At 48.2% G+C, this 24,720-nt stretch overlaps 2 protein-coding genes across 3 annotated transcripts; both read right to left on the minus strand.

Moving 5' to 3' along the window:
* Positions 1 to 2,092: 2,092 nt before the first annotated feature.
* On the minus strand, positions 2,093 to 11,175 carry LOC110311749 (uncharacterized). 2 transcript variants are annotated; one of them, XM_021185259.2, is made up of 7 exons: positions 11,092 to 11,175; positions 10,724 to 10,979; positions 10,377 to 10,500; positions 7,519 to 7,739; positions 7,037 to 7,107; positions 6,722 to 6,826; positions 2,093 to 2,321 (listed from the first exon to the last, which is right to left on the minus strand). In XM_021185259.2, exons 2-7 carry the CDS (start codon positions 10,943 to 10,945, stop codon positions 2,147 to 2,149), a joined length of 918 nt encoding a protein of 305 aa, XP_021040918.1. In that variant the 5' UTR covers positions 10,946 to 10,979; positions 11,092 to 11,175; the 3' UTR covers positions 2,093 to 2,146. The 2 variants fall into 2 exon arrangements, with proteins under 2 accessions (XP_021040918.1, XP_021040919.1); XM_021185260.3 differs by having other exon boundaries at positions 11,096 to 11,170.
* A 7,208-nt stretch (positions 11,176 to 18,383) lies between these two features.
* Sdf2l1 (stromal cell derived factor 2 like 1) lies at positions 18,384 to 20,611 on the minus strand. The gene is made up of 3 exons (XM_021185026.3): positions 20,346 to 20,611; positions 19,823 to 20,019; positions 18,384 to 19,032 (listed from the first exon to the last, which is right to left on the minus strand). Exons 1-3 carry the CDS (start codon positions 20,530 to 20,532, stop codon positions 18,751 to 18,753), a joined length of 666 nt encoding a protein of 221 aa, XP_021040685.1. The 5' UTR covers positions 20,533 to 20,611; the 3' UTR covers positions 18,384 to 18,750.
* Between the last annotated feature and the right edge of the window lie 4,109 nt (positions 20,612 to 24,720).

The following is a 24,720-nucleotide window of genomic DNA, read 5'->3' on the forward strand; positions in this document are numbered from 1 at the left end:
CCAAAGCCATGTCCATGTGTATACTCAACTCTTTTCTCTCATTCGGTCCCCACGCCCTTCAGGCCCATCAGCTGGCAGTTGACCAAGCCCTCTCTGCTCCTTCTGTGGCCAGATCTTTGGTCTGGGTCTCATGTGCCGGGAGAATGGGTCCCAAGTTTCTTTTTTTGTTGTTGTTGTTTTTTGTTTGGTTGGTTGGTTGGTTTTTTCCAGACAGGGTTTCTCTGTATAGCCCTGGCTGTCCTGGAACTCACTCTGTAGACCAGGCTGGCCTCGAACTCAGAAATCTGCCTGCCTCTGCCTCCCAAGTGCTGGAATTAAAGGAGTGTGCCACCATGCCCGGCCCCAAGTTTCCTTTTTAAATTGTGTGTGTGATCAAGTAGTGCCCATGCCACAGCATAGAGCTCAGAGGACAGTGAGGAGTTGGTTCTCTTTGCCAGACTTGCACAGCTATTTGTAAAGGCATCTCTCCACCCTAAGCTGGGTTTTTTGATTGTTTTTGTTTTTTGAGACAGGGTTTCTCTGTGTAGCCCTGGCTGTCCTGGTGCTCACTCTATAGACCACGCTGGCCTCGAACTCAGACCCGCCTGCCTCTGCCTCCCAAGTGCTGGGATTAAAGGCATGTGCCACCACTGCCCAGCTGATCAAAGAATTCTTAATTTCCTTGTCATCTGTTCCAAATCTCCACTTTGATGCTAAATGGTATGTTCCATACCCTAACCCTGACCTCCTGATAAGATCTTCAACCAAATAATTTTAAGATGTCTTGTCAAATTCCTACATAAACATAAAACATTAGAAACCCCCTAGCCTTGCAGTTTGGGGGATATTAAAAAAAAAATCTCCTTTGATTGAGACTATGCTCTCAAATCCTACTTTAGGGAGATAACCCTGTCTAACTGAAAATGCAACCAAAAAATCTGGGTCACTGGTCTTATTCTCATTCGGCGGGATTAACAAGGACAACTATCCACCTAGTTAGCCAAAGACAGTCATCCTGTCAGCTTCTTACTTCATAGCTTCTGCCTTCCAAATAAATCTTACCTCAAAAGATCTTTTAGCCCAGTATGGTGGTGTACACTTGGGAGACAGAAGCAAGCAGATCTCTATGAGTTTGAGGCCAGCCTGGTCTACAGTGAGTAGAGAGACCATGTCTCAAAAGCAAATAAAAAATAAACAAAACTACCAGTACTTGGGAGGCAGAGGCTGGTAAGATCTCTGTAAATTCAAGTCCTGCCTGGTCTACATATCGAGTTACAGGTCAACAAAGAATATACAGTGAGACCAAAAAACCCCCAAACAAACAACAAAAAAAAGCCGGGCGTGGTGGCTCACGCCTTTAATCCCAGCACTTGGGAGGCAGAGGCAGGCGGATTTCTGAGTTCGAGGCCAGCCTGGTCTACAAAGTGAGTTCCAGGACAGCCAGGGCTACACAGAGAAACCCTGTCTCAAAAAAACAAAAAACAAACAAAAAAAAAACAACAAAAAAAAAAAACCAAAAAAACACTTTCTTGGCCACCCCACTCACCTCTCTCATAGTTTATCATAATTTATAATTATATAGTAATTTTGCTTATGTTCTGATTTTTATTATCTATAGTCCCAAGTGAGGTATGGTCAACCATGACTCAATATGTATATCCACTAATGTCCAGTAATGATTGACATCTTACATGGAGAAAGATTCTAAGGCCAGCATATGAGGTGACAATGAGAATCACAGTTTTGAAACTCGGGCAAGTAACAAGCTGTAAACTGACTGACCCACTCATTTCTCCTCCAGGTAAAAATACCCATCAAACTAGGCTTGTGTTTGGAGATTACATGCAGGAACAACATAGTGCTCTTGCAACTCAGGGAAAGTGAAGCCCTCAGGGGTCTGAATCACTAAAGAATGGGATTTCCCATCCCACTCTCTCAAGCACAACGGAATTGCTTGTTACAGTGCACATGAGGGGCCATTGCAAGTGTGACCTAAACACACACTGCCCATATTTGAGGGGTAAGGTTTGAAATAGGGTTTTTCTATAGAGTCCAGGCTATCCTTAAACTCTCTCCATAGTGCAGGCGAAAGCAGAGCGGACATACACCAAGCTCAACACCAGGATGAACTTTATTCAGTCCTGGGGCATGGTCTGTTGGGAAGAGATTATTGGCTCTCCTTGGCAGGAGTGGACTCTGCGCTGCCAGCGTCATTCTCTGAATCATCATTGGGTCTGGGCACAGGCTGGAACTTGAGCAGTACAGGCGGAGTGAAGATGGAGGTTTTCACAACAGGAGATGGTGTCTCATCAGTGTTGGAGGGTCGGCTACAGGCTGGCGTCCTGCATGAGAGATGGCCAACACATGCTCATGATGTACCACACTTGCTCACAGGGCTGTCAGACACACATGTAATACAGTCATAGGCTGCAGGCTGTCTCCCAAGACATGACTTCTAGAAACCTCTCCCATGGAATCTGTTCAGGGTGTACATTATAGCACTGCTTACAACAGTAGAAAGCTGGAAACAGATCTTAATACCTGTGAGTGATAGAGGAACACAGTACAAAGCAAAGAGGCTTGTCCTGATGCCTGTTAAGAGTGAAAAGTGGCGCATGCCTTTAATCCCAGCACTTGAGAGGCAGAGGCAGGTGGATTTCTGAGTTCGAGGCCAGCCTGGTCTACAGAGTGAGTTCTAGGACAGCCAGGGCTATACAGAGAAACCCTGTCTTGAAAAACCAAGTTTTTTAAAAAAAAGAAAAAGGTGAAGCTAGAGAAAGACACCGACTCCCAGCTCTGTGTCCTGCATACACATGTGTGCAAACATACCACACTCACAGAAAAGACAGTGATGCAGGAATATCAGGTAACCACTAAAAGGAGTAAAGAACTAACCCTAAATGAAATCAGACACAAAAGGCCATATTTTGAAGCCAGAATAAGCAATTTATTTATTTATTTTTTTTTTTGGTTTTTCGAGACAGGGTTTCTCTGTGTAGCCCTGGCTGTCCTGGAACTCACTTTGTAGACCAGGCTGGCCTCGAACTCAGAAATCCACCTGCCTCTGCCTCCCGAGTGCTGGGATTAAAGGCATGCGCCACCACGCCCGGCTAATAAGCAATTTATAAGGACAGAAAGTAGATGGGTGCTGAGAACGGCAGTGAAGAATGCTGCAAATTTCAATGACTTCCCTTTTCATTGTTGAGACGTGTCTCTCTATGCAGCCTTGCCTGTCTTAAAACGTTGTAGACCAGATTAGCCATAAACTCACAGATACTCCTGTGTCAGCCCAGGACTGGGATTAAAAGTGGGTACCACCACACCTGGCATTACTTTGATCTAGTTTTGAAATAAAGTCTCCCTCTGTAGCTCAGGCTAGCTTTGAACTCAGAGATCCACCTGTATGAGCCTCCCAAGGGTTGGAAATGGAATACAGGCTTGAGCTGTCATACTTTTCTGTTTTTCTTTTTTAAAAAATCACGGGCTGGTGAGATGGCTCAGTGGGTAAGAGCACCCGACTGCTCTTCCGAAGGTCCAGAGTTCAAATCCCAGCAACCACATGGTGGCTCACAACCACCCGTAACGAGATCTGGCGCCCTCTTCTGGAGTGTCTGAAGACAGCTACAGTGTACTTACATATAATAAATAAATAAATCTTAAAAAAAAAAAAAAACTGAAATGTCATCCTGGTGGATTTAAAAAAAAAAAAAAAAATCACATTATCTATCTGTGTTGCTCAGGCTGGCCTCAAACTGCTAGGCTCAAGCAATGTTCCCTTCACAGCTCCAGAAAAACTGGAACTGTAAGTGCACATCAGCTCTCCTAGCTCTGGGGGGCTTGGGGTGCATATTTAGGTGGGGGTGCAGGCACGTACATGTCACTGCTGAGTGTGTGGAAGCCAGAAAATAATCTTTAGGTGTTGTTTCTTTTTTTTTTTTGGTTTTTCGAGACAGGGTTTCTCTGTGTAGCCCTGGCTGTCCTGGAACTCACTTTGTAGACCAGGCTGGCCTTGAACTCAGAAATCCGCCTGCCTCTGCCTCCCGAGTGCTGGGATTAAAGGCGTGAGCCACCACGCCCGGCCTAGGTGTTGTTTCTTGCCATTATATCTTGTTTAAGATGTGGTCTCTTTACTGCTATGTAGGCCAGGCTATGTACCTGCAGAAGAGCACTGGACTCTGGTCAGCAGGCTCACCCACTGAACAAATTTACCTTTTTGCACAAGTGCAAGTATGTGGCTATCGTGGAACTGTCTCTGTAGACAAGGCTGGTCTCAGACTCAGTGATATGCCTGCTTCTTCATCCCAAGGAATCAAAGGTGTACACCACCTTTATCCTTTTTCATTCGCTGTCTTATGTTTTGGGTCTCTCACTTGGTCTTGAGCTTTTTGGTTCAAATAGACATGGCCAGCAAACTCCAGGGTCTTCTTGTCTCTGCCCCCAGCACTGAGATAACAAGTTTGTGCCACGACCCTAGCTGTGATGGTTTGTATATGCTCGGCCCAGGAAGTGGCAGTATTGGGAGGTGTGGCCCTGTTGGAGTGGGTGTGTCACTGTGGGTGTGGACTTCAAGACCCTTACCCTTGCTGCCTAGAAGTAGGCATTCTGCTAGCATCCTTCAGATAAAGAAGTAGAACTCTCAGCTCCTCCTGTACCATGCCTGCCTGGATGCTGCCATGTTCCTGTCTTGATGATAATGGACTGAACTTCTGAACCTGTAAGCTAGTCCCAATTAAATGTTGTTCTTATAAGAGTTGCCTCGCCTTGTCCATGGTATCTGTTCACAGCAGTCAAACCCTAAGACACTAGCTTTCATGAGTACTAAGTATTAAACTGTATTCTAAGTCGTCACATGTTTAACCATCTCTCTTAGGATGCTGGGACCCGGGCTGGAGAGATGGCTCGGCGGTTAAGAGCATTGAGCTCTTCCAGAGGTCCTGAGTTCAAATCCCAGCAACCACATGGTGGCTCCCAACCATCTGTAAATGAGATCTGATGCCCTCTTCTGATCTGTCTGAAGACAGCTACAGTGTACTTACATATAATAAATAAATAAATAAATATTTAGAAAATAAAAAGATAAAATTATAAAACGACAAAAAATGCTGGGACCCATGTATGCCTAGCACATGCTCTACCACTGAGTCCACACACCAGAGCCCTTGAACCATTTTCAACATACAATTTTGTGTGCATTACATACAAAACACCATGACTCCTTAGAATATCACTCAAAACTCAAAAATTCTGCAGCCATAAACAATAACTCCTTGTCTCTCTGAACTAACCTAGTCCATATGCTATAGAGTATTTTTCTTTTTTCTTTCTCTTCCCCGGAACACCCCACCCCACCCCCGCCACCGAGACAGGGTTTCTGACTCTCCTAGATTTGCTCTATAGACCAGGCTGGCCTTGAACTCACAGAGTCCCGAGTGCCAGGATGGATTAAAGGCATGTGCCACCACTGCTTAGTATTTTTCCTTGTGTAGCAGACATTTCACTTCCTGTACTTTTACAGTTTGTCCATGCATTGTAGTATGGTTAATAATATTCTACAGAATGAGTACAGATAATTTTGTTCATTCATCTTGGAGCAAGGACTATGACAGCCAGGGGTACACCTGTAGCTCCATTATTAAGGAGGTTGATGCAGGAGGATAGTACCAGCAGGCACATGTAAGCTGTGATCAGCTTCCACAGTGAACTCTGCAAGTCTCCAAGCCCTCAGCATGTTCTTGCTGACCTGCAGCTCCTGAGCTGACAGAATGTGCTCTATTGATTTTCCCAACAACAGAGTGATGAGCGATTTTCTTCCAGCCATTTGAAAGTAAAGCCTGTACTAATGATCTGCAACTATTTTCTCCCTTTGTGAAGAAATGATTTATAAAATAGCCATACCTGCCTCTCTGCCTCTCCCCCATCCCTTACCCTCACCCCTCTCCTCCTTTCTCTCTTCTTGCTTCACCTTCTGTAGACTGGTTACACAGATGTCACCATCATCTGTGTTTCCCTCTTGAGACAGGGTCCCATGCTAGCCTCACCATGACTAGATAAGCAGAGATGACCTTGAATTTCAGATTCTTCTGCCTCCACCTCCCAAGTGCTGTGATCATAAGCTACATCTCTATCTCTACAAGTGAGTTTTAAGAATCCACATTTGGGGGGCTGGTTAGATGGCTCAGTGGTTAAGAGCACTGACTGCTCTTCCAGAGGTCCTGAGTTCAATTCCTAGCAACCACATGGTGGCTCACAGCCATCTGTAATGGGATCTGATGCCCTCTTCTGGGGTGTCTGAAGACAAAGACAGTGTATTCATAAATAAAATAAATCTTAAAAAAAAAAAAAAAAAAGAATCCACATTTGGACTTGGGAGGCAGAGGCAGGCGGATTTCTGAGTTCGAGGCCAGCTTGGTCTACAGAGTTAGTTCCAGAACAGCCAGGACTACACAGAGAAACCCTGTCTCAAAAAAAAAAAAAAAAAAAAAAAAGTCCACATTTGGTAAACCCTGCTTTGCAATATGACGATTCCAAGGCAGCCCCTTAGTGGCTCCTTTCTGTTGGGCTGGGTTGGCCAATCACTGATGTCTTCTACCACTGCAAACATTGATTACATGTGAGGTTCTAGGAATGAAAGAAATATGACAGATTCTCTTCTGTCCGTGAGCATACTATTACAGGGCCTTCTAGAGGCAGAGACTGTGGAACTGGAAGAGAGCCCACAGGATCATGTCAGGAAGGTACTCACCAGGGAAAGCCAGGACAATGGAGCTTGTGTGCACTGCTTCCTGCCAAATATGAGAAATGGAAGCCTCCGGGATTGAGAACCAACGGGGTCAGATCAACCATGTGGCTGTAGGATAGGGAAGAAACAGGATGTTGGCTTTGGACGCATTCACGGCTTCAGTATGCTTTCTGTAACACAGGCCCAGGAGTCCAGACTCTCCCTCTGAATAGAATATAATCACCACCCAAAATTGAGAATTAAAGAGGTTGGGACAAAACATCAAGCCTGGCCCCCAACTGTTTTTTGTTTCCTTCAAGATGAGTAAATCCCTTGTACCTCTTTGACGTTGATGAAAGACCACTCCAGTTTAGTTTCACTTCCGAACTTGAAATATCCAGTTTCTCCATCTACAAGAAACAAAGGAAGTCTCAGGGCAGAGTGAAAACTGTTCCATGCAGAAAAGCAGTCCCTACACAGGAAGCAAGAATTGATTTCAGGGATAGAGAGATGGCGGCTGGGAACTGAGGGAGGCCTAACCCTGAGGCAAGGTGACAGGGAAGGGGAGGGCTTCTGGAGAGGGCGGGGCAAGGGGGGAGCTCTGCAGACACAGGCAGAGCAGGGATGGCAGCCTGAGAGGCAGGAGTGGGATACAGATGTGAGCAAAGTCTATGGTTTTCCTTATTCTTAGGGACATCCCAAGTCTACTGGGATTGCTGGCTCACAGAGGACAGGAGCTTTGTACTTCCCACCTCCACTGTGGCCCTTGGACAGGGAAAAAGAAGCTGTCCTCCCTCCCAGGACTGCCTGTTCCTACTGACCGGCTTGCCAGACAGTGGAGGGAAAGGGCCAAAGACCCGGGGCATGGTGTAGACAGAGGGTGATGCAGCCACTACAGAGGCCACGGTGGTGACAGGTTGTGGCGGTGGCGGCAGCAGTGGTGGTGGTAATAGAGCTGGTGGCAGGCATGCGGAGGTTGACTGATCTCGAAAGATGGGATCTGGTTTCTTTGGTTTCGGCCTCCTCCTCCTCTTCTTGGCATCTGCATGGAATACTTTGGTGAGTACTGACACCTTGGGCAGTAGGGTCCAAATGGAATAACACAAGGGTTTCATATCTTTCTAGATAAAGGAAAATCCTTTTCAGGCTATTTTGATGGACCCAAGCCCATCAATGACAGGTGCCAGCAGGCATTATCTATTATCTCAGTAGTCACCCAGTATTTTGGAGAAAGGGTTCAAAAATTAATCTCTTTCTTCCTCTGTCTCCATCATTCTCTGTATCCACCTTCCCTTCCATAAGTCTTACATATCCTAGCCAGCCTTTAACTGCATCTGTGGAGCATCTTAAATCTGTGACCTTTCTGCCTCCAGTCTCCAAGTTGCTGGGATTACATGTATGCAAACGGTTGTTTTGTTTTTTTTGTTTTTTGTTTTTTGAGACAGGGTTTCTCTGTGTAGCCCTGGCTGTCTTGGAACTCACTCTGTAGACCAGGCTGGCCTCGAACTCAGAAATCTGCCTGCCTCTGCCTCCCAAGTGCTGGGATTAAAGGTGTGTGCCACCACTGTCTGGCTGTATGCAAACAGTTTAAGTGGTGCTTAGGATCAAACTCAGGATTTCATGTGGGCTAGGCAAGAATTCTACCAATGGAGCCTTCTATCAGCCCCACTCCCCTTTTTTTCTCTTACAGGCAGAGCGAGCCAGATCTCGTCTGCATAGAAACAGGCAAAATCCACACCAAGATGTCTAACTTTAGATAGAATTTGGAAGCAAGTGGTGAGTAAATCAGGCCCCTTAAGGTAACCTGTGGCCTCCCAGTCAAGGACTGTGGAAGACTGAATTAGCCAACACCAGAAGGAGTATTCAGGCACCAGACAGTGAGCCCTCAACCTATACCCAGCCTCAGAGGCACAGAGGCATGGTGGACAATGATACGCTTCTATAAGAAAACCCAGCTGGGCGTGGTGGCGCACGCCTTTAATCCCAGCACTTGGGAGGCAGAGGCAGGCGGATTTCTGAGTTCGAGGCCAGCCTGGTCTACAAAGTGAGTGCCAGGACAGCCAGGGCTACACAGAGAAACCCTGTCTCGAAAAACCAAAAAAAAAAAAAAAAAAAAGAAAACCCACAGAGAAGTCTTGCAAAGGTGGGTTCAAAGAAAGTGATGCCTGGGCATTTTGGTTTCCTTAAAAAAACAAAAAACAAAAAAACAAAAACCATGGAAATAGGAATGTGCTTTGGTTTCAATCCCAGTGCGGGCTATGGGGCTGCTTCAGATTGTCTACAGCGGCTGACTAGGATTTGTCTCATGCTCTAGCATTTTTCCAGCTGCAGATAGTTTTTGCCACTGTGTGACGTTTGGCATTTTGAGTATTCTTCAGATCTTCAGAAGGTATATAAATCCTGGCCCCAAGAGGTGGGATGGACTGTTGGTGGGTTTCTGGTTGGCTGCTGTTGGTCGTGGTTTAAGTAGTCATACACAAAGAAGAAATAAGAAACTGGATCTTCTGATGGTGAAGCTCAAGCTTGCCTCAAGGAACTCCATGCCTCTAATCACAGTATCTAACAATAACAATGCTCCCTTGCCTGTGTCCTCTCACTCTCTCTTATCTAGATAAAGGGTGGAAGAGGGCTGAAGGATGGAAGGGAGGGGAACCCACAAAGTAGCCAAACTGTCTGGCTCGACCCTGAGCCAGGACCTACTGTGCTCTTAGGTCTTAAGGACTGCTGAGTCTGCGGAGCACAGTGGGTGTTAAAGCACACCTCACCAGCCCACTGGAAGAGTTCATTCGATGGATGTGGTGTTGCATGCCTGTAATCCCCAAACTCAGGAGATAGAAGCAGGAGGATCAGGAGTTCAAAGCTAATCTCAGCTACAAGTTTAAGGTCAGCCTGGGACATACAAGGCCTTATCAAGCAATAAGGGCTGACTAGATGGCTCAGCAGGTAAAGGAGCTTGCCACCCAGCCTGATAACCTGAGTTGTGGTAGAGCCGAGTCTTCTGCAAGCTGTCCTCAGCCATCCACATACGCAGAACAGAAAGTGTTTGAGTGTGCTTGTACAGGTACATACAAAGTCAACGTAACAGAAGAGCTAGAGGGTAGCTCTGTCGTTATGAGCACTCATTGTTCTTAAAGAAGACCTGGGTTCAGATCTCAGCATGCATGTTATTATAGGCTAATAACCACCTATAAATACAGCTGTAGAGAAGCCAATGCCCTTTTCTGGCTTCCACAGGCACCTGTACAAACACATGGGATACACACACAAGACTCCCAGCACTATATGAAGGCAAAGAGGCAGGCAGATTTTGAGGCAAGTAGGACTTCAGAATAAGACCCTGTCTCAAATATATAAGTAGATAGGTTGTGTTAATTAAGACAAATATCCTAAGGCTGAGAATAAATGTGTCTACGACCCCTCCCCCACCCTCACTTGTCATTCTCTAAATTAGCTAATCTTGTTAGGAGGTGTTTCTTCCTTCCTCCCTTTCTGTCCCAGGCCCACATTATCGCTCTTCATTAAATCTGATCCAAGAGAGGCAAATCCAGGGCAGGGAATGCACCTAAGATTTCACCAACCTAAGCTTGATAGACACTGTAATGTGATGGGAGGCAGAGGGGGAGCAGATGCGCTGGGCTAAGAGTCCCAAGGGTTTGCACCTTCAGAAATTGAGCCTCACCCTGGGAATACAGATGCACACGGTGTATGCGCCTCTTCAGCTGCTCCAGGCGCCGATGCATCTCTATGGCACCCATGTTATTGCACTGGTTTAGATCCCCCTGCACAGTGCTGACAAACTTCGCCTGCAATACGGAGGAGAAAAGGCGGGAAGCCAGAAAAGAGTCGCTTGCCTGTTCCTTCCTCAGGCTTGGTATTCTTGGCTTCGGAAAGACCTCTTTGGCTGCCCCAGCCAATAGATAACCTCCCCATTCATCCCTCAGCCAAAGTCCCACCCTCAAAGATCCTCCCTAGTTTAGGGAGTTAGTGGCCTTCTGCTGCCCGATGCCCACTGCCCGCAGCCCGCACCCAGAGGCTGGAGAGGAACCCGCGCTGCTCGAACTCAGTCTGCTTGCCCTTCCGCACGACTCTCTCCGCCAGTGCTGGGTTGCGATCCAAGGTGCGGAAGAGGCGTCGCAGCGCACGCTCTGTGTAGGTCGCTGCTTGCCGCTCGAAGTCATCCTCGGAAATGAGCTGGCAGAAGGTCACACTCAGGGGGAATTCGTTGTCGAATTCATCCAGGACTTCCATTGGAAATGGACTGCTGGTGGTGGGCCGATGCTGCCTGTGGGTAGAACGACCATCGGGGCAGGGCTCCTGGGGCAGGGAGACCCTCCCGAGGGCTAGGACTGAGAAAGGTGATGGGAAACCGTCGGGATGAGGACCGCAGGGCATACCCACTCTCTCCCTACAGCCGCAGTGCAGACTCCAGATCCCCAGACTACCCACCCCCCTCCCGGTCTACCCCAGGGAATGAATGCCCACAGAGACAGGGGGCGGGTCCAGCACCAGTACGCGTAACAATGCTCAATTCTCCAGGCATGCGCATTGGTGTGCTCCCCACCCCACCCCTCCCCCCCTGCTCCACCCCTCACTGTGACCTCCAAAGGCACCCAGGTACCTTCTGGATTTTGAGCTCCTGGATTTTGACCTCCCTTTGAGCCGTGGTCCTTTCCGTTTCAAAGCACCCAGCCCTCTCCCAGTTTGCAGTTCCCTCCATACTCTGCCCTACCAGACCGCCCTGGTAATTGAATCTACATTCCAGTTCACTAAGATAATATCCAAAAGGACTTCCTTCTGCCCCACAAAGGGCTTTAGCTCTGGCTTTTGCACCCTCTGAGTTTCCTACCTACTAGGAAGCATTACACACATCCCTCTCCAGATCATGTCCTGACCTCCCCTTCGTGACCACTACTTTTGCTTGTTTTTTGAGACAAGGTCTCCTATGTAATACTAGCTATATTGGAATCCACTGTAGACCAGGCTGGTCTGGAACTCCGTCTCCCAAACAATGGGATTAGAGACTGCATGCCTGCACCCATGACCGCTTACTTGCTCTATGTCTTGATGTCCTCCTGTGGCCTCTCCTCACACCTCCCTCCCCTCCCTTCTTCTCCCTCCCCTCCCCTCTGGAGTGCTAGGGATTAAACCCAGGACCTTGTGCATAATAGGCAAGTGTTCTACCCCTGAGCCAATTCAAACTCACAGAAGTGACTTGGCCAACCTAAATCCTTTGCGGCCCAGACCTCCCCCGACCTCCAGGCCCACATCCAAGATATGTACACGTAAGGATTCCTAGGCATCTCAGGATGGATCTGCTGTGGCAACAGCTGCTGACACACATCTACCCTAGCCACAAAGGAGTGTGGTTGATTCTTCCCCATCAAAGCCCTCCGTCAGGCCTGAGACTCTATGTATCAGAGCAGTCCCCTATGGGTGCCAGGACTTGTGGAGCTAGAGTACTGTTAAGGCTGATTTTCTCAATCTATTCCCAAAAGGGAATCTGGAAGCCTGGGCCTCCTCTCAAGGAGGCAGGCCTGACCACCTCCTACTAGGTTTTTGTTTGTTTGTAAAAGGGGAGTGGGTGCATTGAAACAGGGTTTTACCATGTAAATATAGCTCTTCTGGAACGTGCAGTGTAGACCAGGTTGTCCTTGAACTCACGGAGATCTACCTACCCATGCCTTCCCTGTGCTGCATTCAAAGGCATGGGCCATTGGGTCTTGCCGGAAAAGGTAACTCTGCAAGCATACTAACGATCAGGCATCCTTAAAAATTCAGCTCCAGGGCTGGAGAGATGGCTCAGTGGTTAAGAGCACTAACTGTTCTTCCAGAGGTCCTGAATTCAAATCCCAGCAACCACATGGTGGCTCACAACCATCTGTAATGGGATCCGATGGCCTCTTCTGGTGTGTCTGAAGACAACTACAGTGTACTCATATAAATAAAATAAATAAATCAAAAAAAAAAAAATTGGCTCCAGCCCTGTCTGGAAAGCAGACATGCCAGACACCTCCATGCCTCTCCTACTCAGCACATACCCTCTTTGTAAAAGAGCAAGCAGCCATGGCTGGTAGGCCTCCTCTGCAGGCTTCTTGTTCCAAGTCCATCCAACTGTTCCAGGCAAGACACTTCTTCTGAGCCTCAAGGTGTGAACCCAAGGTGTGGTTATCTCAGGAAAGGCTGAGTCCTGTTCTTCCCGAGGCAGTCAAGGCTAAGCAAGGTACACAAACCTCTTCCATACAAAGAACATCTGTTTCTCTCCGCAAGGTCCTGGAGTTCCTAGTTTTGTTTTATTTTGATTCTTCAGACAGCTTCAAATCTGAGACAATCTTCCTGCATCAGCCTCCAGACATGGACTCACCAATCTTTCTTTCTTTTTTAATTGATTAATTAATTAGTTAATTTGGTTTTTCAAGACATGGTTTCTCTGTGTATCCCTGGCTGTCCTAAAACTCACTATGTAGACCAGGATGCCCTGGATCTGGGTGATCCACGTGCCTTTGCCTTCCAAGTGCTGAGATTTAAGGCATGAGCTATCATTCACTCACCCCCCCCCTCCATCTTACTCACTGCCACCACCTCCAGCCGGGGTGTGTGTGTGTGTGTGTGTGTGTGTGTGTGTGTGTGTGCTGGCTAAGAGCTTGAAACTGGAGCCTTTCCAAATCTGGGGTCTCCCCTTTGTACTGGTTCCAGCCTTGGAATATGGTTCTCAGCATCCACCTTATCCTTTTAGCTAGAGATAGATATCTCTATCTAAGATAGATATCTAGCTCTGCACTCATGACTATGATCCAGGCACTGACCCTTTTGTTCCTCAGGCTCCTTAGCTGGCCCGACAGATGCCCTTTCATCATTGCACTGCTTCCCAGAGGCCCACAGTAGTGCAACAGGGAAAGAGTGTCCAACAAGCCTGTCAGTCTCACGGGGTGGGGCGGAGCATAGGGAGTTGGGGTGGCTGGAGTGGGATCTTAGTCCTAGAATGCATGCCCACCTGGGCGGAGCCTCGGCCTGAGCAAAGGATGCCCTCTGACCCCAGAGACACAGGCCTGGCTACAATCTCAAGTTTCCATGGAGAAGAGAGTAAAATGAGCAGGGGGAGGGTACGGCCTGCAGGCCTGAGGGGCCAGGCCTGGAAAGGGAAGAAAGAAGGAACAGTAGGTGAGGTGGTCTTCGAGGCTGGTCCCAGATGCTTTGACAATACCATTGCACTGCTTCTCACAGCACAGTAGTGCAACCTAGTCAGAGCACCCGCAGCCAGCAGGAAATCCATCACCCTTGCTCGAAATTCAACCACCATGGGTGGGTGGGACATCTATCCAAGCCTCGGAGAACAGAAGGGATTCCAGCCCGGATGCAGTCCTCTGGTCTTATTAACTTCAGGGAACTCAAACTTTCTCTAACATGCTTCTGATTCTGGTGAGGTACTCCAAGGAGGGAGCTGAAGGGCGAGCACCCGAGGGGGCTCAAACACAAAGGAGAGGGGCCTGCGCTCAGCTGCAGGGGGGGAGCACAGTGGGACTACTTGCACCCTGTTTCAGACCAGAACTCCTAGAATAAGAGGGATACTTCACTCCTAGCAGGTGAGGCCCTTGGAGTCCGAAATCCGGTCCTTGGTCCATTTCCCCAGTATGAGGTCTGCACTCTATCCTAACAGATTCTCCTGCCTAGAAGAGCAGAACTAGGGCTTCCTAGCATCTGGAGTTTCCCTGGCCTCACCGCACACCTTATCCCAGACCAGTTACTCACGTGGACAGACACCTCTTGTTCTCACCAGGGGGACAAGGTGAAGCTTAGTGGAAGATCCTGGTAGGCGGCGGCCCGTCATATCTGGACAACCCCGCACCTCAGCACCTCGTGGCGCCCTCTCTCCCTCGGCTCCATCTTTAACCCTCTGACAGTCCCGAGGGCCGAGCCCCGGGCCTCAAGGCACAGCGCCAGCCTTATTGGCTTGCACCTACACCAAGCTTTGCCTCCTGCGCACCTATTGGCTGCTGCTGGAAAGATTTCAAAATAGCCTCCAGGCTCCGATTGGCCAGGCGCCCGAGTTTTGGCTCCACCGTTTTAACAATGAGTTCTACAAACACTTTCTCCTCATTCATAACTCTTGAAAAGGAGCTCTGTCCGCCTTTTCCCAGCTCATTTCTCTGTAGTTATTATAGTGATACTCATGAGGGCGCGTCCATGCTTACCACACAGCTCACCAAATTAGCGTAGCGAGGGCACTGAGATCCCAGCAAAGTGTCCTTTGGCAAAGCCAGCGGTTGAATGAACCCCTAGGGGGTGCTTCGTATTGCGCGAGAAATTTGTTCATTGCTCCTCCAGGATGGGACATTTACTTAAAAAACGTGGCCTTCCCTCTTTCTGTTCAACTTCAGAGCATCGTCATCAGGAAACCTCTAGCTGGGCTGGGGAGGCCCTGGCACTTATTTGTAAGGGAAGAAATGCTCTGATGTCATTGAGAATGTGAACCACTTTATGGGTAAGAGTTCATTAAGTGACCTTTCTGAGCTAATATATCCACAGATACACACCACTTAGCACCCAGAACCTGAGTTCTACTCAGTTCTGTCAGCGAAGGGAAAAATAGAGTTTTGCAGCTGGCATCTGAGCTTTACCCCTAGTTATATCCATATGAGACAGGAAATCTTTACCCCCCAGTTCAAAGGCTGAGAGAAAATATTTTTTTGTTGTTGTTGTTTTGTTTTGTTTTTTGGTTTTTCGAGACAGGGTTTCTCTTTATAGCTCTGGCTGTCCTGGAACTCACTTTGTAGACCGAGGCTGGCCTCAAACTCAGAAATCCGCCTGCCTCTGCCTCCCGAGTGCTGGGATTAAAGGCGTGCGCCACCACGCCCGGCGAGAAAATATTTTTAAAGCAGACAGAGCTGGTTTTCAATCTTCAAGAACTCATTTTGTCCACTTCATTTTAAATGTAATTTTTTGTGTATGGGTGCTTTGTTTGCCTGTCTGTACCACCATGTACATGCCTAGTGTTCAGGGAGGTCAAAAGGCTTTCTATCCTCTGCAACTGAAACTATAGAGGATTGTAAGCAAGCACATGCATGCTGGAAATGAAACCCATGTGCTCTGGTAGAGCAACCAATGCTCTTAACACTGACCCATAATATCTCAGTCCCTACGTTGTTTTGTCTTCTTAGGGAAAAAAAAAAAAAAGAATGCTGGCTTTTGAGCCATCGTACATCACCACTGGCTAGTTGAGAACTCACAGAGTAGACCAGGCTAACCTTGTGCTTACGGTAATCCTCCTAGGTTTTTGCAGTGCTGGGGATACAGCCACCACACTGCACCGCTCCACACAGATACAAAATAAAACATCCAGAAATTCCAACATTTGGGAAGTGGAGAAAAGAGCCAGAAGTTCAAGACCAGCCTGAACTACATGAAATACTGTCTTTAAAGAGAGGGGGCTCACCAGAAAGAAGGCTCAGTGGTTAAGAGGGTTGGCTGCTCTTCCAGAGGACTCAGGTTCCATGCCCAGCATCCAAAGTTGTCTCATAGGCATCTGTAACTCCCGTTCCAGTATCATCTTCTGGTCTCTAAAGCCATTGCATGCATAGACATATGGGCAGGTAAAACACCCATACACATAAAAATAAAAATCAAATGTAAAATTAAAGTGTTTTGCTGCTGCTCCTGTGCTTTTGATTTGTAATGTTTTGCATTCTGCATGGAAGCAACTTTTCTGCTCCAAGAGTTTTGGGGCTGGAGAGATTGATGGCATGGCTATCAAAAATCGAGTACTGCTCTTGCAGTACTCTTGTTAAAATTGGACTTAAATGAGTTCCCCAGCCATACTAGATGGCTTACAGCCACCTGCAGTCCCAGCTCCAGGAGATCCAACACCCTCTTCTGACCTCTGAGGACACCAAACTCATGTGCATATTCACACACACACACACACACACACAATTTAAAACGGCATTTAAAAGTTTGGCAATAGATCAAGGCACAGTAGTACACATCTTTAATCCTAGTACCTGGGAGGCAAAGGCAGGTGGATCTCTATGAATTCAAGGAGACCAGGCTACATAGTAAGTTTCAGGTCAGCCAGGGTCGTATGGTAAAACCTGTCTCAAAATAAAAGTTTGTCAGTGGAAAGACCAAGTCTCTTACAGACAGGGGAGTAATGGTCCAAAACTCCCTCCCCTCAGGATTCAAATTGACTACAGCTTCTCTCTTGTCCACACATTAGTAAAGTCAACTGATTTCTCAAATCCGTGTTATCGGTGCTTCCCACACTATCCCAAGTCCCTTTCCAGCCACCTGTCATCTCAGCCTCTTAGGATGTTTCCTGGCCCTCAGGAAATCATCCCACTAGTTCCCCTGAAGTCCTTATGACCTACTCAGTCAAGCCCAGGAAATCTGTCATTCCTTCCACCACCTCTAGAGGCCATGCACACACCACTAGTGAGCTGCTAGCTTGCTGGTGAGGGACCTTTTGCTAGTGTGTGTGTGTGTGTGTGTGTGTGTGTGTGCGCGCGCGTGCATGTTTTCTTTTCTTATTTAAATGACACACCCCATTATGTGCATTATTTTATCTAATTTTAGTGTTGTAAATGGGCCCTATGCCTGTACATGCTAGAAAATGCTCTACCTATAGCCTCAAACATACCAAGTACCAACTGTTCCATAACTCAATTAATCCCCCAGCTCTCTAGTCTTGCTTTTAAATTATGCAACCTTAACCACCCAGATTGGGTGGGTTTGTTGTTGTTGTTTGTTTGTTTGGAGTGGGGGGATTGTCTTCCCTTGTGATGTCCCTTCTCACTCTTTTTTTTTTTTTTTTTTTTTTCCGAGACAGGGTTTCTCTGTATAGCCCTGGATGTCCTGGAACTCACTTTGTAGACCAGGCTGGCCTCGAACTCAGAAATCCACCTGCCTCTGCCTCCGAAGTGCTGGGATTAAAGGCGTGTGCCACCACGCCAGGCCCTTCTCACTCTTTTAAAATTACACATGTCCCTGTAGGTTTGTGCACGTGTGTGCAGGAATAAGAGGTCTGAGAGATCCCTCCCGGAACTGGAGTTACAAGTTGTGAACCACCTGACACGACATAGTTACTAGTCCTCTGAAAGTGCAGGCTGTGCTCCCAACTACCAAGTTATCTTCCCTAGTTCTCTTCTTTCTTTAGGGCCTTGGAATGTCCTAGTGGGGGCCTGTACCATGGGCAGGCCAGAGTAAGGGGGAGTGTGCCATTGCCATCAAAAGTCTGGGAGCCTGAGGTGTTAATTCCCAATAGATAGGCAGAATCCTCAACGGACTTTTAGTCAAAGATAAGTTTCAAAACTGCTACAACCACCAGAAGAATGGGGTCCTGAGAGTAAGAGATGCGGGAACTGGAGAGTTTGAGCCCATCCCAGTTGGCAGGGGCCCTGCCTGCGGCCAAGGCCCTTCAATAGAGAAATTGTCTAAGGTCAAGTCCTGGGAAATGAGGTCGGCGGCTCTGACGACACTGTATGGTAGATGGCAGAGTTATACTGCACAGACAGGCATCCAGAAAAAGTTTGGGACAGTGAGATGGCTATGTGTACTGTATGATGCTGGCAAGCTGAGCGTGATCTCTGGAACCAACATAAAGGTGGAAGATGAGAAGCGACTAGACAGAGCTGCTCTGACCTTCACGCATGCACTGAGGTACAGGTGGCAACAAACACATCTCATGCACTCACACTTAGTAATAAAAATCAGTTTATTGAACAGGTTGGGGCCAATTGTGGTGGTGTATACCTTTAATACCAGCACTCAGGAGACAGAGGCAGGTGGATCTCTCTGTGAGTTCCAGGCCTGCCAAGGATACATAGTGAGACAGTCTCAAAAAAAAAAAAAAAAAAAATTCAGCAGGTGCTTGAGACAGGTGAGATGGTAACTTGGACAGATATGGCTGGCACCTTCAGATCTTCCCCAGGGTTACAGCAAAAATAATCCCAGACCAACATTCTTTAATCATAAAGGCACTTGAGGGCCCCTACAAACAAAGTCTTACACAAGAGTGGCCCTGAGATTGCCACTCAGCCACCCTCCCATCACTCATCCGGCTCTTAGAGTTCATCGTGACCCGTGGAGAGATCTGCTCCAGGCTTGATGAAGATTCCTTCCATTGCCTTCCACGTGTTGTGAGCATTGGCACTAGGCATGCCATGAACCTCATGCTGCCCACGGATGGGGTTACCATACTGTTCACCAGTGACCGACAGGAACACAGAGGTGCCCACGTGCTGGAAGCGGACACTGGCCTCTCGCTCCCAGTGTTGCCCAGAACATCGGACTGTCCACAGGTCCAGGTCATCACCCTCACCGTCTTCCCCAAAAGCACTCACCTCCTGAGAGTATAAGGTATAGGAACAGTCACACAGAGGGCACAAACTCCCCTGAGCTGCATGTCTAGCCGTCATATTTGTACCTAGTGTCCTGGGGCCTCTGCTCCTTTTCCTGACCTTCAGCATTCACAGCTATGAAAATGGAAGCCAAGAGTCCTTCCCTAGCCAGGCTCAGTGGCACACGCCTTTAAGCGTAGCACTCAGAAGGTATAGGCAGGCAGATCTCTGGGGGGGGGGGGGGGGCAGCCTGGTCTACATAGTGTGTTCTAGGACAGCCAGGGCTACATAGAGGAATCTGGTCTCAAAATAGATTCTCACCCCATTCTTCGGGTGCGTAGAGCCTCTTGTATCAGTCTGTGTAGTGCCAACTGGCCTTACCCCCAAGTTCCCCTCCAACATTTTCCCCCTGAAACTCTCCAAAGCACTGTCAGATTCTCCCTGCGTCCCTCCCAGACCAGCTGCAATGAACCCTGTGCTTTAGGGGAAGGAGTAAGAAGAAGCTCCCACTTCTCTTTCAGACCCAGCCCTGAGTTTCTCCTTCCTGCAGTTTCCTATTATCTGCCCTGTGGGTCCACCTCTGTGTCCAAATAGGAACTAATCTCTCACTTCTAATCGGTGGAGAAAGTTACTGGGGACAGGACCCAGAGCAGGAGCTCCATAAACTTCTGAATAGAAACTCCCAATTCACAGTAGCTGACACTGAGTCCTCTCTTGGGCCCCTCCCCTACATCCCTCCCTCTGTCTTTGGGTCCCTGCCCCACGCAGCCTCTGCGGGTTTCGGAACGGGGCTTGCCTGGTTGTTGGATAGCGGCGACGGGAAGTGGTGCGTGTGCAGGTTCTTGCCGGTGAGCACGTGCGTGAGCCGCACTGCTTGCCCACAGCGCACTGGGAGCCCGCGCGGGCACCCACCCTCGGAGCCGCCGCGAATCCGCCAGTAACTATTGGCATCGTCGGACTCCTCCACGCCGGTTACCGATTGTTGGCCGCTGCCTGAAGAGTAACAGCCCACCCCACCCCGTGGACTCTTGTTAATCACAGACCTCCAGACCCTCGTCTTGAACACTAAAAAGTTTCCCTCACAGCCCCTACCACTCTAGGATCCAAAGGGCTCACCCCAGCCCAGGCCAGACCGGTACCGGAGGACACCTCCCTCCCCCGCCGCGCGCATCCTCACTCCCTCGGACTAGTCAGTCACGACCCACAAGCGAGTCTAGGCTCGCAACCACCCAGCTCCCTGACAACCCACAGACCCCGCTAGAACCACCTGGTCTCTAAGCCTCCGCCCCCTGGCGGTCCCAGTCACCAGCCCTGCGCACCAGATCCGTATTTGATGTCGTGTGAGTGCAGCCGCACTTTGTGGTGAGTGTTGAGCAGCTTCAGCACTGACCCGCAGGTCACTAGCCCGGCGCTGGCCTTGGACGCGCCACCACTCCGCACTGAGAGCGCCAGCAGCAGCCCCAGCAGCGTCGGCCCCGCTACCCAGCCCCGGCTCGCGCCCCACATCGCGCCAAGCGGCCGGGTTCCAGCAGCTCCAGACCTCTGCGCTTCCGTCCTCAACAGCGGCCAATCCAGCTCTGACAGCGCCCTCCCACGGCAGCCAATCGTCTGCGCGCGCGCGTTCCTCCTGCACTGCTATTGGACTGTGTGCAGCGGCCCCACCCCCAGCTTCCAAGGAGGTAGCTGGAAAGGGGTTGGAGACACCAGGAGGATTTTAACTGGTCCACGCTTCCGAGGACCCGCCAATAAAGCAGTGGCTGCGGTGAGCGTCCCCCGAGAGGCCACGGAGAGCTGCACACCCGGGTTGGTTGCTTCTAGTCACTTGGCTCCCCGTTAGAGATCCTCGGGTGTAGTAGGTATAGGAACCCCTTTGACCCTGGACCCCCTAAACTTTAGTCTCGTGTCCCTCCACTCAGACCCCGGGATAAAGCTACAGATTCTTATGTTAATTACGAGATTTTGTGGTCTCAAAGTGGACAGATAACAAAGTTATTGAAATCTCCTGGCGGGGGCTGGAGAGATGGCTCAGTGGGTAAGAGCACCCGACTGCTCTTCCGAAGGTCCAGAGTTCAAATCCCAGCAACCACATGGTGGCTCACAACCATCTGTAATGAGATCTGACTCCCTCTTCTGGGGTGTCTGAAGACTGCTACAGTGTACTTACATATAAAATATAAATAAATAAATATAAAAAAAAAAAAGAGAAAGAAATCTGCTGGCCCCAGGAGTTAATTAAACTGAATCACATCAGTTTCTGGACCCCATGGTTTTTCAATTCTCTTAGTCATGCAGCTACTTGAGTCATTTGGTGGCAGAATCCTAAGGTTGCTGGATGACATAGCTGTGAGCCCCCCCCCCCCCCCGTGCACACATTCACTCTGTCCATCCACCCATCCATCCATCCATCTGTTGAGTATTTACAAAGGAACTGCCCCTCCAGGCTGCATTACTAAGAAGCTGATGAAGCATGTACTTAGGGCACTAGCTAGATACGCAGTAAAGTTTATGTTTCCGTCTGCAGATGTAGCTCAGTCGAGTGAATCCAGCAAGCACAAAACCCTGGATTTGATCCTTAGCAAATCAACTATCAAGTAGTGGAGGCAGGAAGTTCAAGAAGAAGTCTGAGGTCATCCACCTAGAGAGGATGACAGGCAGACAACAGGTTTCTAAGTAAGCTGTGTCAGAATATTTAGAATCAAAATAGAGTCATCTGTCAGGCCTTTAACCCTAACTAACATGTGAATATGAGGCTGAGGAGGGGATCTCATGCATGTATGTCTAACAAGAATAATTTACAAAAGGCTCAGCCAGAACAGCCTTTCACAAAGCCTCACACAAAATATCTCTGCTTACACTACAGAGTCAAAATGGGGGAACCAAAAAAAAGTTTTAACTCTTATGGGGCCTCACCTCATGACATTTTATATTTGTTTCCTTCTCTCTTTCTTTCTCTTTCTCTCTCTCTCACAGAAACTTTTTTAAAAAGATTTATTTTTTTATGTAAATGAGTTGTAGCTGTCTTCAGACACACCAGAAGAGGGCATTGGATCCCATTACAGATGGTTGTAAGCCACCATGTAGTTGCTGGAAACTGAACTCAGGACCTCTGGAAGAGCAGTCGGTGCTCTTAACCACTGAGCCATCTCTCCAGCCCTTGAAGTGGAAACTTAAGGATTCTATTCGTCAGTTGCGTTGGGTTGGATGGTGTTTTGTTGGGGCAAACATGTGAAGGAACGTTTTGCTGAAGTGGAATAGATGAAAAGCTAAGACAGACTCATGAAGGAACATTAAGATAAAAGGATGTTTTGCTTAAACAAACACATGAAAGGACATATGATAATGGATTCTCTGCTAATGACACACATATATTGGTCCATCTTACATTTCGTAGTTGAGCTCCATTTGTCAGGACTCCATAGAGAAAAGTGCACCAAAAACTTCTGGTGGTATGTCTCAGCTTTTTTTTTTTTTTTTTTAGATGTATTTATTTATTATATGTAAGTACACTGTAGCTGTCTTCAGACACTCCAGAAGAGGGAGTCAGATCTCATTACAGATGGTTGTGAGCCACCATGTGGTTGCTGGGATTTGAACTCCAGACCTTTGGACCTTTGGAAGAGCTCTTACCCACTGAGCCATCTCACCAGCCCATGTCTCAGCTTCTTGCCACTTCTACAGACTCTGCCAATTGACAGAGTGATGTCAGCTGAGACAGACTCACATGGAGTTTTGCTAAGACAGACTCATGTGCTGAGGCAAGACACTTGGTTAGGCAAGACCCATGGAGGACACATGATGTTTACAGAGAGTATAAAAAGGACTCAATGGACAGTGATAGGAGATTGGCTTGCTAAAGTAGATAGCTAAATGCTTGTTGGTCTTGCCTCTTAGCTGATCTTCCCTCCCTAAAAGAGGCACAGCCAAGAGCTTTTCCTGGCACTTCTATTGGTCCTGGTCCTTCTGCTGACTCATTTGAATGGGGCTGAGGTCTTGCTGTCCCTGCTAGGTTGTGTCACTGCACACTACGGAACTAGAGTGCTGGTATATTCGTAACCGTTTGTGATTGGATCCAGCTTCCACTATTGACCTGTGAACTAAAATGCTGATTTCTTGGCAACACACATGAGATTTGCTCCAAAGAACAATTTCTAAACAGGTTCACTTTCCCTATATCCTTTCTTTTCCAGTTCTGGTGGGTGGTAGGCTAGAAGGGACTTTAAAGCATTTAAGAAACATCAGTAAAAGTAAAGAGAAAAAAATAGAGCCGGGCATGGTGGCACACGCCTTTAATCCCAGCACTCAGGAGGCAGAGACTGGCAGATTTCTGAGTTCGAGGCCAGCCTGGTCTACAAAGTGAGTTCCAGGACAGCCAGAGCTATATAGAAAAACCCTGTCTTGGAAAAAAAAAAGAGAGGGAGAGAGGGAGAGAGAGAGAGGGAGGGAGAGAGAGAGGGAGAGAGAGAGAATTAAAATTACACTTTTTATTGCTTCTTTGTGAGTTTCACATCATGTACTCCAATCCTGCTCATCTCCCTGTCCCCTCATATCCAAACTTTAATAAAATAAATACCGCAAAATAAAAACCACACACACACAACATAGAAAACATCTCATCATGGAAGCTGTAGTATGTCACAGTCTGTCCCATAGCATACCCCTCTGTCCACACATCTTCACTTGCAAATGTTTGTTGCAGTGAGTCATTGGTCTGGTTGGAGATCTCTGGCTTCTGTGACATCATCAATATTGGATCCTCACCGGGCTTCCTCCTGGTTATCATTCTGTTGCTGCCCTATGTTGTGAAGCAGGAGAGGAGCAGGAGAGCTGTCCTTGTCCCTCACAGGCTGCAGTACTGGGGACAGTGGGGCCTGCCCCTGGCCTGGGCAGCACAGTAGGGTTGGCCCTGGCCAAGGAGGCATGGCTGACCTAGCCCCAAGGGTGTGAGAGTGGGAGAGGTGACCCAATGCCTCTCAGACTTCAGCACTTGAGAGAGTGGGCCACTGGACATCACAGTGGAGCTGGCTCTGGAGGTGTGGGTGTGGATAAGCCAGCCCTGAGGATGTGAGAGCAAGAGAACTGACCATGAGCGGATTTGGTAGTCTACCTGGAGCAGTGCTGGGGAGTTAATCCTGGTGATGCAGATAAGGGAGAAGTGGCTTGCTCACTGATCACCTCGGCTACCACCCAGGCCCAGATCCAGGGGTCTGTTCTGGCTCACCCCCAAAATCTGTATCATTTACAAACAGTTGAGATTCGTGAAAGGGCCAGTTCTGCTGATCCAAAGTTGCAGGATCTTCACAACACAGAGCAAAAATTGTTTCCTCTTTGTGCCTCCCCTGCAGACTACAGCCCCAGCTTACCCTGTGAGGAGCTGCACAGGGGTGATCATGGCTTCACCAGTGCCCTGCACCTTCCATTCACAGTTTGTGTTTTAGTTCAGATTCTCAAGACAGTTTGAGCAGTTCAGTTTGAGTCAGCAGACTCATGGAGGTCCAACCAAGTATTGAAGGGTTCACAGCTGGTCTCCAAATGTTGTTGTGAACAGCATCTCTCACTTTGAGCTTGTTAGCATAGGGGAAGGTATGTATGTGTTCCTCCCACCCCTGTTAGCAAAGGTCCATTTTCTCTCCACTTGAATCTGTTGTCTTAGTCAGGGTTTCTATTCCTGCACAAAACATCATGACCAAGAAGCAA

The sequence above is a fragment of the Mus caroli genome, unplaced genomic scaffold, assembly GCF_978045245.1.
Source record: "Mus caroli unplaced genomic scaffold, Mus_caroli_1 scaffold_17, whole genome shotgun sequence".
In the NCBI taxonomy this organism is placed as follows: Eukaryota; Metazoa; Chordata; class Mammalia; order Rodentia; family Muridae; genus Mus; species Mus caroli.